The sequence below is a fragment of the Rhamphochromis sp. 'chilingali' genome, assembly GCF_963969265.1.
Source record: "Rhamphochromis sp. 'chilingali' genome assembly, chromosome: 1".
In the NCBI taxonomy this organism is placed as follows: domain Eukaryota; kingdom Metazoa; phylum Chordata; class Actinopteri; order Cichliformes; family Cichlidae; genus Rhamphochromis; species Rhamphochromis sp. 'chilingali'.
This window is the reverse complement of record NC_137929.1, coordinates 28,037,565-28,051,867: the sequence shown is the minus strand read 5'-3', so window position 1 is coordinate 28,051,867 and position 14,303 is coordinate 28,037,565. Positions and strand designations below refer to the sequence as shown.

General features: G+C 45.6%; 1 protein-coding gene across 6 annotated transcripts in view; it reads right to left on the bottom strand.

Moving 5' to 3' along the window:
* ppargc1a (peroxisome proliferator-activated receptor gamma, coactivator 1 alpha) overlaps window positions 1-14,303 on the bottom strand; it is a 36,802-nt gene that overhangs the window by 508 nt on the left and 21,991 nt on the right. For all 6 annotated transcript variants that reach the window (XM_080880027.1, XM_080880030.1, XM_080880028.1 and 3 more), the window contains exons 6-13: window positions 14,111-14,156; window positions 13,835-13,908; window positions 8,495-9,719; window positions 6,723-6,815; window positions 5,699-5,819; window positions 3,808-3,929; window positions 3,320-3,471; window positions 1-1,326 (exon numbers count right to left, since the gene is read on the bottom strand). The exon at window positions 1-1,326 is cut by the window's left edge and continues 508 nt beyond it. In XM_080880027.1, the coding sequence (XP_080736153.1) occupies window positions 1,223-1,326; window positions 3,320-3,471; window positions 3,808-3,929; window positions 5,699-5,819; window positions 6,723-6,815; window positions 8,495-9,719; window positions 13,835-13,908; window positions 14,111-14,156 (1,937 nt within the window). In that variant the 3' untranslated portion in view covers window positions 1-1,222. The remainder of the gene's footprint in view (window positions 1,327-3,319; window positions 3,472-3,807; window positions 3,930-5,698; window positions 5,820-6,722; window positions 6,816-8,494; window positions 9,720-13,834; window positions 13,909-14,110; window positions 14,157-14,303) is intronic.

Genomic DNA, 14,303 nt, shown 5'->3' with positions numbered 1-14,303 from the left:
ACACTGATTGAAAAGATGTGAATACAGCTTTCTCTCTCTTTGAAGGTAATCAAACAAGGACCATATATATATATATATATATATATATATATATATATATATATATATATATATATATATATATATAAATAATGAAACAATTGGGTTAAAAAATGGGCTAACGTTCTTTGCAATCATGAAAAAGACGTTAAAAATGCATTTTACAGTGGCTGTATAAGCAAAAAACACCGATTGAGAAACTTTAAAAACAGACATAAACTACACATGGTTGACTGTTTTTTTTTCTCCCACAAAAAAATAACTTAAAAAAAAAAAAGACACATGTTCACGTGCTCCCCCAAAACTGAGCATTCGGACACATCTTTTTTTTCTTCTTCTTCTTCTGTTTTTTTCTACAATCATGTCATGTCTTCTACACATCATGTAGGTGTACAATAATGTTTTTACAGTATTGTAATCACTACAGATCGACATTCTGAATTAAGAAATGTTCTCCGCATTTTTAAAAAAGGCTGTGTTTTACAGTGCATAGCTGTAACAAATAAAGAACTTTGATATTTACATAAAATAAAAATATTCCTTTTTTTTTTATAGTATTTGTAAATACACAGCTACAATTCTCCGTTAAATGTAGACAATGATGTTACCTTGAGAATTTCACCAAACTCTTTGTTTGCGATGTAACACCGGATCCAAACACCAGATTGAAAAGGGAAAAAAAAAAGGAAAGAATAAACAAACAAAGAAGAAAACAAAAAAAAAAAAGGTCAACAACAACAACAAGAAAAAAACAAATCTGGCCAAACAAGCTGCGTGTTTTCACTTCCTCACCCCAAAAGAATTGTGGGTATTGTAGTGCTTGGAGCAACAACAACAACAACAACAAAAAAACAAAAAAAGAAAGAAAAACAAAAAAGAAAGAAAGAAAAAATAAAGTTCTTTTTCTTCTTTCAGCAGTAGAGTGCACCAAACCCGTGCAGATTCTGAGGGTTCACTGGCTTCCCAGAACGCAATGTCTCTTCCCAGCTCTTCAGCAGCTATGTTCATGTAAACTTTATTTTTGATATATTCATTTATATTGATATAGGTCTATAGACTTATTCTTATATACTCTTTGACAGAGTGTAAAACTTCTGGTAGTCTCGTCATCAAAGGAGCGAGAAACCACCGTGAGGTATCAGAAGTCCCTCTTTGTGACAGACAGCAGGTGCCACTGAACAGGTTACCTTTTCAGGCTGTGCTGGGCCTCCCTCAGCAAACTGTCAAAATCCATGGAGTCGTACTTGCTTTTTGTGGAGGCTGGATCGAAGTCGTCTGAATGGGAGTCTGGAAATGGAGCAACAAGGTTGTGCGTTTAGCGTGAGGCGGAGCTGCATTTCTTAGAAGTCGCACATAAAACAACAGGGTTCACCTTTGTGTTCTCAGAAGTGTTTGCGGTGAGGGCTCTGGGAATATTCTGCACTTACGGTCACGTGCGGCTCTAAAGTTAAACCGATAGTTTCTATGCTTCCTGCGTTTTAGCAACAGACCAACAGGAATCACGGCGCAAGGACAGAATGCTCTGCTTTTCTATATTTTTTACACAAAGACAGCAGATGTGTCCGTCCATCTCTCATAGCTCCTGTTTTTCTCGATCAACCTGATAATACATAAAGAGCATCTTATCTGTGCCAACAGACAGCTTCACAAATGGGGCCCCCCCAAAGGACTCGGCAGCACACACCTAGTGCTTTGAGAAATGGGAATGACCGTGGCAGCTGGGAGACGCCGGTTTGATCTAATGCAATGGCCAAGGGCTGGATTGTGTCACGCTGCACACCTTGAGGGATGAAAAATACCCCGCTGCTCTACTTAAAACTAATGGACAGTGTCTCTGAAAAGAAAAAAAAAAGACGAGAAGATGGGAAGAGGTTTGGATACCTCGCTATTAAAAGATTCTCCCTTCCTCTCAATCTCTTATCTCGTGCTATCAATATGGGGGCTGACCAAAATAGCCCATTCCTGACAAAGAGGTTGTCGAATGAAGGCCTTTCCATTCCAGCAGGCTGATTAGTCAATCTCAGTATAATGTCTAACCTCAAGGCTTCAGGATTAGCAACTGTTTCTCTGTGTGCCATGCACTCTTTTAAAAGGCTAACGGCTTCAAGAGCGTGCTTTGAAGAAGTAGAGTAACCGCCTCATTTAATGGGAAAATTGCTCTTTTTCTCTTAAAATGACCCGCTGACCCTCTCGTAGCGTCGCATTTTACATTTCTGACCTCACATATTGCTTCCAGAGCAGTCAATACTCATCTTTCATGTTGTCTCCGAGTGGAGCAGATGATCTTTTGTGTTTGTGCAGTACTTAAAATAATGGGGCACATGCTACTTAAGTCCCAACACTGCTTCGCTTCTCAATTGTCACCACCTTTTATCAAAGTGCATTTCTTTCCTTTTTTCACATGTCAGAAGCGGGGCATCACACCAGAAGAAGAAGAAAAAAGCCTCGATTTCACAGATAAGCTTGCATTATTTATCAAATGCGTCACTGCGGTTCGGGTTTCTGATTGAGATTCACGTGTCGGGCCAGTATAGAAGCTAAGCATGTTTACTCTGAGGAATAACTTATGTTGAATGAGTTCTGCTGTACTGCAGCTACATCCTCCACACTCTCAGCAAAGGCAGCAGATAAGCGCAGACAGAAGTAGCTGGTAGGTAGGCAGAGAGCTGCTGAGGCGGCCCCTCCCCCCAATGTAAATTATTGGCCCCTAAGTGCCACATCAAGGATCTACCTCGTTTCAGCACCACAACAGCTGGCAGCAGATGGACTTTAAAGGGAGTGGAGGGGGTGGGGAGGTTGTGGGATTTCACCTTGCTCCCACTTTCTTCTTCTTCGTCTTTTTATCTTGTCATTCTTCTACAACATCTCGCTCCTACTAATTTCATCTAGCCCTGACTTGTCTTATTAATGAGATTCCCACACATACGTGAAAACACACAAGATCTGCTTTTAAGCTCAACAAAGTAAAAGCAAGCATCTCACGTGCACATGAGTAATGGAGTCTGCCTCGTTTTGCTTCAGATACCGAGGCTACTCGTCGGCATGTTCACAGCCCGACCTCTGAACTCTCTTTGCAATCTCGAGGCGGGAACGCCCGGCCGGACACATTCTGGGCTGTAGGAATTGCTATCAGCGCCGAGATGGGTACGTTTTGATCTGGAAGCGTCACTCAAGGCTTATTCGCCTTCCCTCCCCACGTCCCGCTGACAGTCTTGCGTGCATGCAAATGTACAGCACGACCGCAGGGGGCTGATGGAAAGAACAACAAAGCTGCACTCACCCAAGTCTGTGTAATGTGATTTGCAGAACTGCTTTTGTCCGCCGAAGCACAGCTCGAACTGGGGCTCGTTTGACCTGCGTAAGGTGTGTCCATTCTCAAGGGCGGCAAAGGCGTCACAAGTGTAGCGGTACGTGATGAAGCCAAAATTGTCCCTGGTCAGGAATAGAAAATAAACACGTCAGAGTGTTGCTGTGGGGCAACAATGACTCAACGAGGGTGGGGGTGGGGGCCTTGTCGGTCATGACCATCGTTCTATTTATATGCAAAAGACAATCAATAAAGGTGCGTCTTTCAGGCTCCACGGGCCTAAATGCAGATGAATCGGGAGACGCTCTCAGATTGCAAAAGCTCTGTATTTGTCACCGGCCTCTGCTGTAAGTTCAGCAGTTACAATAGACCCCCCCCCACCCCCCACAGTGTGCTAAAACAACACTAAAGCCAAGATAGGACACAGATGCACACAAAGACAGAACATCCTGAGGCCTTACCCATCGTCCCTCAAATTCACTGCGCATTCCTCTATTTCACCAAAGAGTTCAAAGCGGCGCTTCAGCTCCGTCCGGGTGCAGTCGGACCTCAGTCGCCCCACGTACACCACTCGTCTCTCCTCCTGCTCGTTAAGAGGACAGACAGCGCAGAGGGAAAGAGATTAAAAGGGGGAGTCTTGTTTTTCCTTTCCCCCTTCTCCTTTCTTCACCGAGCACCTAATGAATTGGTCTTGATCACTCCTGTGGATACTGCCGGCGACTTTGGGGGGCCCCCCCTGTTTTTGTCCCTCTTTTCCATCTGTCTGTTGTGTTCCCTCTGTGATTGGTTCAGCCTGCTTCCTCTTATCTGATTGAGTTGCAGTTTGGAAGCGCCTTCAATCTGCCTTGGCACTACAATTCCTCTTTCTCTCTGCAACTCATCAAGCAGAGGCAGAGCGATTTTTATCAAATGATGCCATGTCTTAAGTTTGGGGCTGCTTCTTCCTTTTTGTGAAGTCTAAAAATAAAGCAGTGGGAGTGACTCAGCTATATATCACAGAAGCCTGCTTCTTTCTTTCTGTTTTTCTTTCCAGCTTTCGGGAGTCCAACTCACAATACACAGCAAACTTGGCGATGTTCCCTAAATGAGAGGCCTGTTAATATTGTAAGGTTATTCATATCCAAGAGAGAGGAAGCATAAAGAGCAGCAGCAGAGCGCCTCGGGGCAAAAAAAATAAACCTGCTCCCTGAACCTCAGAGGACGTGAGGGTCATAGTGGAATAATTCAGGAACAAACTGCGCCAGGCTGGCTTTTGAGTATTTTAATTGCAGCTGCTAATCATATAATACAGTTGAGGCCCGAGGCTATCGTGTATGACTGGTATTATTTATTTATTCATTCATTTACTTGCCATTACTGGGCAAGTCCATTGAGGCCTGTTGGAATTCTGAAAGCTGTCTTCGGGGCAGTAGTGACACGTATGGAAATCGGATGCCTGGCGCTAAACTCAAAGTTCACCTTTGCTCATTTGAGCTGCAGCTGAGGAAAGCAAGTAAAGATTAACCACGTGCGGCTGTCCTGTGCTTGGTCCCCTCTTTAATGTTGCACACTGTTTGGAGGCTAAAAATGTAGAGCGTAGTTGCTGACGGCTGATAAACAAGGCGGCCTTGGCGTGCCCGTCCCTTTGACAGCTCGAGCTTTACCGCTGGGAATCTTTCGTCTCTCCATCGCCGAGATCGTTCGAATTACTGCGCCACCTAACGTGTGCTTTATCAACGGGTGGTAGCAGCGCCATCCCGCTGGAAACCCGAGTAATTTCACACTGAGACAAGGAGAGCGGAGATAAGGGTGGAGAAACGTGATGTTCACTGAATCTGCATGATTTTTCTTTAAAGTAGATACAGGAAAAAGAAGAGATTGGAGTGGAATTAGTGGCTATTTCCTTCTTTTTATTTAAAATTAAAGATCCTCTCCTTTTTTCTTTTTTTTTTGCTCTCTTAGTTTTCATCTATTTTAACATTTTTGCCCCTGTGGTGTGATTAATAAGAGTCGACAGTGTTTCCAGACGGGAGACGTTAAAAATACACAACCCAGAGATAAAGAGGAAGGGCCTGTCGCCTGAATCATTCAGGAACTCACTTTGTATGTATTCTTTCAGCACGCACACACACAGGGAGAGAGACGCACTGTGGCACATGGCACCGGGCTGGAGGGCTGTGTCATCCCAAGTAATCTGTGCATGTCTGTGGGAGGTTTTTGTGCGTTGTGCCACAGCAGTGATTACATGTGGTCTTTTATCAGCTTTGTTGCAGGAAGACCCAAAGTCAAGAATCAAACCCCACCCCCACCCCTTTCCCCCTCAAAAAAAAAGCTACAGAGGGAATGTGATGGTAGTTGTGTCAGCTGACTCACAATAGCTTTCTGCCTTTGTCTCTCTCGCTGCTCGGCCCTCTCGAACTCCTGCTTCTCGTAGTCCCGGCGGTACTCCTCCCTCTTCAGCCTCTCGTGCTGGTACTCCTCGTAGCTGTCATACCTGTGGAGACGAGGACATATTGCGAGATCACTCCCTCATCCTCTAAATTCGCCCTTCCCGTTGATGCTTATGAAGAACAATCACCAATATTTGCCGCGAGGGCTGCAAAGAGAAGGAGACGGACACGTTAATAAGATGTCTTTTTTGCCACCGCCACGATTGCGAAGCCCGCGAGTGAGGCCCGCGGGAGTGCTGGCGAGCAGCGCAGTCGGGGAGCTGAGCAGCTGCAACTGTCAGCACAACTTCACATGTCATTACTTTCTGCTTAGTTAGGGCTTCATCAAGAAGGAAAGTGCAACTTTCTCCCCCAGCCTGGAACAGTACGAGACATATCCGTTAAGTTTTCGACTGATGAGCGACTCTTGGGCTTGTCGGGTGTCATTAGGCGCGTGGTTGCCAAATCAGCTCGGAGCACTGGGATGGTGTCAGTCTGTCTCTCTGTCTCTGTTTCAGCACAGCGTGAGTACATCTCTGCATATGAAATGGTCCCCTCTGCAGTGGCTCATGCAAAACTACAGAGGCAGTAAGTTGAATAAGTGGCATTATACAGCTGGGAGCGTCAGCTCACGGGTGCGGCACGAACGCGCATCAGTGTGATTCTTTTGTCACTCGTCTAATAAAACACGATCAATTAAACATATTTGCCCTGCATGTTTGTCACCTCCCCCCCCCCATCCCCCAACCCGTTGGGACAGGATGTGGAAAGGCATTCACAAAGAACTCAAAGGATTTCTGAGCGGTGACAGCAAAAAGTGGTGTTGTGCTTTCATGCACGCCATTAAGAAATCTTAAGAAGAAAAAACACACAGAAAAACCAAACATTTGTCGTGACCCGAAGCGTGTAACTAAAAGTTTTAAGCACATGACAAATTGAAGGTTAAATGATTCATTTAAAACAATCACCTTGGCCTGCGGCTCAGAGGAGATCGAGGCTGGGGGTGGGGGCTCTTGTGATTCCTGGAACGAAAAGCATTCAAATCTGTGCTGTGACGAGACCTGAAGGGAAAAATAAAGTTAAAAGTCACTTTTTTTGCAAAAACAAAGGAAACGCGTTCATACTGTTGCAAACGTGTGACATTTGGTTAATTTGCTTTTGGCTTTAAGAACTAAATTAACCTCTTAGATATGCACAGGGCCCATTAGTCTGCATTAAAGAGCATCGTCTCCTCTCCTTGTGCTGACCTAACACAACCCTCGGAAAATGTGCTTGATTTGCTGCAGGATTTTTATACGCATCTGCGCTAGCATACGTGCACGTGCTATCTATGTTGTATGAAGACGTGGTCAATACTTATGGCCTTAGTGGCCTCACTGTAGAGCTAGTTCCCCTACACTGCTCGAGCTTCTGATGCTTAAATATTTAAGTGCTGCTGAAGAAGGAAGACCTGAATAATGGAAGGAGAGAAGTTTGGGAAGCTCAGTGTAGCAAAGGAATGCCAGTTTGGAAAGATCAAGGATCTTATGCTGCGAAATCTTAAAACAGTGAGGAGGGATTTAGAGAATTATTTCCCTGAAATTCTGTTTATCTTCTCCTGCGTGGAGCTATAACAAGCTTACTGCTCTGTCACGTTCAAACTCCAATCCCTATGCAGCGTTTTCAGAAAGCTTGTCAGTGTCAGATTTTGATGCAACGCCTTGAGACTATTACTGTATAATTTGTGAGCGAGAGCGAAGAACAAGGGCCCGAATAGAATAAAGTGATTCTATTGGCTCCGCGGAGTAAACTGACCTTTCAGTAATCATGCAAACAAACTGAGTCACAGCGGTGGAGTCGTACACTGGGAGTCACTCAATGAGCCGCTCCTGACAAACTGAATTTATTCACATCCCTCTCGGTTACTCCAGTTTGCCTCTGTTCTTTCACCAAAAGAACCCAACCAGAATCCCCCTCGGCTCTGATCAAAGGGAAGCATGGGAAATGTAGTTCTCCCAGAAAGCTATGATGATAGGAGTCTTTTTTAGAGAGGGGTTTGGAGACTATATTCCCACAGACTGGTTCTCGCTTTCATCTCTGGGGATGTAAAAGACGAGGGTTTGCCACTCAGTAAAAACAACAGCTGCCGCTTAAAACAATAGCCCGAGCATCAAACAAAAAACGGGAGCATGCAAGGGAGTGAGTGAGAAGGGGTGGGTGGGTGAGAGTGTTAGAAAGACACTCAAATAAAACTCCCTGCCTAGAGATGAAAACTCACACTGTTCAAAAGTCCAGTGCCTCTGGCACCTTTCATGTTCTGTTTTTTTTCTCTTTTGTCCTTTGTCTGTTAGTTTAGGGGGGGACCATTCAACTAATCTTTTTCCCCCATTGTCAGCTCAGATCTAAGTGTCACCTGGCATAAAGGCATCATCTGAGTCGTGTAACAACTGCAATATGGTTAGAATCTATTCCATCACAGAATAGCAGGAGGTGAAGAAACATCCTAAAAAGGCCAGGTCACGGTCTATCAGAGGCAGTTTTTTAAATATTCTGAGTCAAAATCACATGCAGAAAGGGAGAGTTGAAGGGCGTGACCATGTTGTTTTAAAAATGGGCATACAAGGTGGTGTAAACATTTCTGAGAAGTGGTTTCCTGCTTGCTATGAGTCCTGTTTAAACTGCATAACTTTGAGGTGGAGCAGCCAAGTGAAAGAACAAAAAAGGGAGAAGGGGGAGTCTGGGGAAGAGACCGATAACTTACCAGGAGGACGGGCGTCTGTCGGGTGAGCTGGAGAGAGAGCGCCTGCGGTATCGTGAAGAGGAGCTGCGGGACCCAGACTGGGAACGGGAACGAGAGCGGGACCCGCTGCCGGCCCAGCAGGAAGGTCTGCTGGGTGACAGGAGCAGGGAGGAAGGTGGAGAGACAGAGCCTCGTGAAGGGGAGCAGCTGGATGGTGGGGAAGAAGAGGGAGAGCAGGGGGCGCAGTCAAAGAGTAGATCCAGAGGGGTGCCCTCCCATGGAAAGAGGAATCGACTTTCACGGCTCTCGTCCAGCTCTAGTTCGTCGTGAAAGGCCAGAAACCCCGGGTGAAGGTAGCTGGAGGCAGGCAGCCTCTGGGGGTAGCAGTCATTCTCTCCCCCCTCGAGGGACTGAGGAGCTGTAGCATTGTTCGTTTTGCTGCTTGATTCTTTCTCCTGGCTACCCGGGCTGTAGAGGGCTTGCAAAGGGTAGCCAAAGTGCTTGTTAAGTTCTGCTCGGATTTCCTGGTCGCACAGGAGCTTTCGGCTGGTGGCGCAAAGATTGTGTTGGTCCCTGTCAATAGTGGCCTCTTGTGAGGGAATCTGAGCGGTTTGTGTGAGGGCGTGCTCCCCTAACCCCCGAACCTGGCCCGCCTCTCCATCCACAGACCCAAAATTCTGCTGTTTAGCCAAAAAACCAGGTGAAGCTGATGATGGAGGAAATGATGAAGATGACGGTGGCATGGCTGAATCCTTAAATTCCACATGCCTGCTCTCCACTTTGCCTTCAGCAGGCACTGGAGCATCAGTGGCACCTGAGGTGAATGTCATTTTCACAGCTGTGGTTGTGGTAACAGTGGCTGAGCCCCCATCCTTCTTATTACCAGCTGTTGCCTGGCAATAGTCATGGTCGCTGTAGTTACGGGGCGTTGCCCGCTTAGTGTTGCCGGTGCTGCGATACTCCTCAAGGCCGCCCCCCACTGCGTGTTGAGTGACGGAGTAAGGGAGGGTGGTGGTTGCTTTGCTCAGTTGGGCGTAAAGCTCAGTCTGTTCAGGACCCTTCCTGGTGGGGCCCCTGCCTGAGGCACCTGGGGCCGGGGCCAGAGCGCCGGGGCCCAACTCACTCAGCCTGGCTCTTTTGCATGCCAAGGCCGAGGAGGAACATGAAGACAACTTGGTTTTGAGAGATGCTTTGAAAGGATTCTCTTGACTGGCTTTGTGTGGGGGCGTGGTAGGTGGTGTCAAACCTGCGAGGGGAGGAAGAGACACAGGTTGGGTTGGGAACAGTAAAATGAAAATGGAATCATAACGCAAACCTCCCCACCTAGCCCCTCCCTCCTCTGCCTCCTCGCCCACACTCCTCTATAAACTCCCGGGTCAGTTTATGGACAGTGGACACAGATACATGGCTGATTAAAATATTCACTTTCCCTCGGCCTAATCCTATTTTATTGCAATCTTGACAGATTAATGTAATGCTTGGTGTAACTTGATATGGCTGCACTGTAATACGGATGACTTGCCATTCTCTACCTCGCTGACCTTGAAAAGATCCCTTTTCGTGGAAAAAGAAAAAAGAAAAAAATATAACCCCGGAAAGGACAAACGTAATGCATCTGATAGCAGGCAGGAAAAAAATTAAAGTGAATGTATCATATCCCTGCCCGCTTCATAGAAACGTCTGGTTTCATTCCGATGAATTGGTCGCCGTCCCGCGCCAAGACCCTTTTGCATGTGTGTGTGTGTAGTCTCAAAGAACAATTGTGTGTGTGACGCAGTGCATGTTTAAAGATTAGCCAGCACCATCCACATTTTCTGTAAGAAGAGAACTGGATGTCACCGCTCTTAATGTTGCCTTAGCAAGCCTGGTGGTGGATCACTGGAAGCACTGGGAATAGGTTAACATTCCTTTCAGATGGCATGTCCCTATTGGATGTGCCCCCCGCCTACTCTTGCTTCCCTCTCCCTCACAGATTTACAACCAGACAGATGGCAGTTATATGGGAAGTCCTGAGATGAGCCCACTTTATAGCATTGTTAATGCACTCACACAAACAGCCGACACCATTACTCTCGTTCTCCCCTTTCCTCCTCTTCCTCGTCGATCGCCCCCTTTTCGCTTTAGTTCGAGTCTGCCGTTCCGCCCTGTTCTCTCTTCCCGTCTGCCACCTTCCACCAGATCAATCTCTCCTTCTCTGTCTCCCTGCATCTTTTCCTGTTTTTATCTTCCGCAGAACAAATGTGCCCACACACGCAGGCACACTCATCGCTAACAGACTCTCACTGGAGTCAAACTCAGGCACTTTGAAACACCTACGCTCTCCCCTCTTCTTTGCCATTCTTATAATGCAGATCATTCTTCCCTTGCTGGCGAATTGCACCAAATGACAGCTATTAGTATCAAATCCCGTGTTAGGATGTGGACCGGAAAGACAGCCTGGCAACGAGCGTGTGGGATCGCAAAACATAAATGTGCATGTTTCGGCTGTGTTTGGAAGGCCTGATCCACCAGCTTATCATCCTACTTATTATCTGGATGTGCCTATAAGTAGGACTGCAAGCGCCCACTCCCCTTCCTCCCTTCCTTTCCTTCTCCCTTCTCGCTCTCCTCTGTCTCGTTCTCTCGCTCACTTCCCCCCAATCCTCTTCCCCAGTCATGATAGCGAGACAGACATATATTTGCATTATGCCAATTAAATGAGCTTTGGAAATGAGAAAGGAGAGACGCAGAGAGGGAGAGTGGATGCTACACAATGCCTGAAGAACTTCTGTTTCACCAATCAAACGCCATCTGTCCAAAACAACGTACGCACGGGGTCATAAACTAGGAGCCATTAGCGATAGGCGGAAATAAATCAGAATTAGATAAAAATGTGCCTCTCAGTCAAACTTGCTAGTGATGGATGATCTGCAGGTGTGAGCACCAATCATGCGGGGCCCGGAGAGAAAGCAGTGGCGCAGCGATCGAGGCAGAAAGAGGCAAGGTTTTGGGATTTTTGGTTTTTTTTTTTATAGTTCTATTTTCTCGTCCAGCTGCAAATTGTGAAGGGACCTCGGAGCGAACAACAACTCCAGGCTTAAAGAGTTGATCCGGCAGTAAGCTAGGCAAATAACAACACACAGACCACCTCTGTGTCATGAGATACAGTAATTAAAGACAACACAGCAGTACAGGGTAAATCTATTAGCTTGATAGAGATTAGGTCTGAACAGTCAGATCCCGGGGGGGTGCTCACCGTACCTCTCCGAGAAGGGTCAAGAAAACATGCAGTCAAACAGTCCAAACCTCGCTATTAATAACTACTAATCATCATTCGAGTAGGTACAAAGTGTACAAGTCCTCACAGTTAAATTTATCTTTCTTTTAATGAGTGGTTACTACTACTACAACTCATCAAAAAGGCATAAAGTAATAAACTACTGGAAGCAAGTCAAGGAAAATTCCACCAGCGCATGGTCGACTTGCCCTGGGAGTAGAAGGTGGGACCGCCCACCTGGTAGACTGCCATTTGATTATCAGTAACACCACCCTTTATCTCTATTGTAGTGGGATGATTCTCTAAATCTACGAAGGAACGTGTAAGTCCGAACCTAAAAGCTGACAACTCTGCTTACTGGGATCTATATCCATCTGGCTCGTACAGCGCTGAGACTCAAAAGCTAATCTCTAAGTGAGAAAGGCGCTCAGCAGCCCAGAGCTTTCTGGACTAATGACTTTCCTGCTAATATTCAATCCTACATTTTCCACAGAACGGGTTTAAGTCAGGTGAAAGGCTTTATTTGACCGTGCTTATAAAATGGATGTGTTGGAAAAGAACAGATGGCTTAGATTTGGCCACAGGTCAACAGACTCGCCCACGTGCAGTAAAAGCGGAAGAAATATTAACTGCGTTTGATTGCCACAGAGATTAAGGGGCATTGCTCTTTCCAATCTTTAGGTCTCAACAGACATCCCCCCTCTGACCCTGAAAGCTTATCTACATAAATGGGTTAAACAGCACTTCAGCCAAACTGAGAAGGACAGGGGGATACCTCTGGAGGTTTGCTTTTCCACCCCCACAGGAGCTAAGTAGAAGACAGGGGGTATTATGAGGACCATTTCCCTTGCTAGTAAATAAATAGACAAAAGGGCCGGGCTGCTATTTTGTTTTATTGACCTTAGGTAATTAATTGTAAGAAAACGTGGTAATTACTAACATCATTGACATAAAGAGTGAAAGAAATGGATGACCTGCAATACTGCAGCTTTTCCCCTCACATTTTCATCCCTTTTGTCTTTTAAATACCAATTACATATAGTTTTTTTTTCTAATTTAGCTGAGCATAACTCAATAACACGAAAGGATGAAGTGACTGATAATGAAGAAATATCCCCAGTCTGGCAACATCTACGCCTCTGCCTGTGTCCACAGGGAATTTGAGTAAGGAAGGCGCTGATCATACAGGCAAAACTCAATTACACAGCAAAACCCAATGAAAACAGCAGCCATCTGAATTTTCCCTGCCACGTGTAGGCTAAAGCTCCTTTTACTCATACACTGCTTTCCATTTAATTTGACCATGTATGAACATGTTGGTTTCATGTATGAATGAGCCTCCTGGTCCCATTACTGCAAAGGTGATCTTTCAAGTTTGGACCTCATACACATTCACGCGTCGCTTTCACGACTGCAAAACGCCCCCCGTGAATTGCTCAGCTCAGTAAAACATGACTGTTAAGGAGAACCAGTTGAACAGCACAGGAATAAAATTAACGCGTGCGTAACAACAGCTCTCGCTCGCTGAGCCCGCGTGATTGGGGCAGGGGCAGCTTTCTCAGCAGCACCGTGCAGCGCGCGAAGACCCTGCTCTTTGCAAAGTTTTCAAACACCTGACTATACTTCACTCGTGTCCATGCGGACGTGCGCAACGATTCCTTTGCACTTCTTTGTCACTGTTATGTCTGAATGAGCTTTAATGCAGCCGTGACCTATGTCTAAATGACAGGATGCCATTACTTGAACAGATTGATGAAGCCAGCATAGTTGTGTATTCTGCGCCTGGAGAGGGCTTGAGTGAGCTGTCAGTCAGACAGCATTAGGATCTGGTGGAAGGAAAGGTATATTAACTCTTCACTAACAAACCAGTGGGCGTGGTAGGGGAATGGGAGGAGTTTGCTAATAGAAGCCGAGGAGATTGGAAGACCTAATCAATACTTAGGCGTATAAAATTGATCTCCTTATGTCTTCACCTTGAACTCTGAACTGTGATGGAACTATCAAGGCTCCCGAAAGGAATGAACCCATTACTGCCTACCACAGCTATAAGTACTCGGCCGGTCATTTAAAAAAAAAATTTATATTGTCAGAAAAAGTCTGCTTACCTGGGGTTCCAGCAATCTCCACACTTAATGTGCGTTCAGTGGTTTTGTTCTCAAACGGTGATCCCTTGTAGTCACTGGAAGACAAAATAAAACGTAGAACGTCTTACTTCACAGGTGAAAGTAAGACTAAAGAAAGATGTAATGGAAATGAATCACAAAAATGCCTCAGGTTGGATTCTAGTCTATATAGCTTTCTTTGATTTTGTCTTTTTTCTGTAGTTTCCATGTTGCCTTTTTTTTTGCCTAGAATAATGTGGAAAAACTTCTCACACTTACTTTGGAGACTCTGGGGTCAAAGGAAGTGGCAAGGTGGTTGGTTTGGCTGCAGAACACAAAGGAGCATGGGTAATTATTGATCTAAGTATAACACTCATGGTAGAAGAGAACAGATCCACAAGTCTGCAACAATTAATCCCAAATTGGCTCAACAAATGCAAATATTACTACGAAAAAAGAAATTTAAAAAACA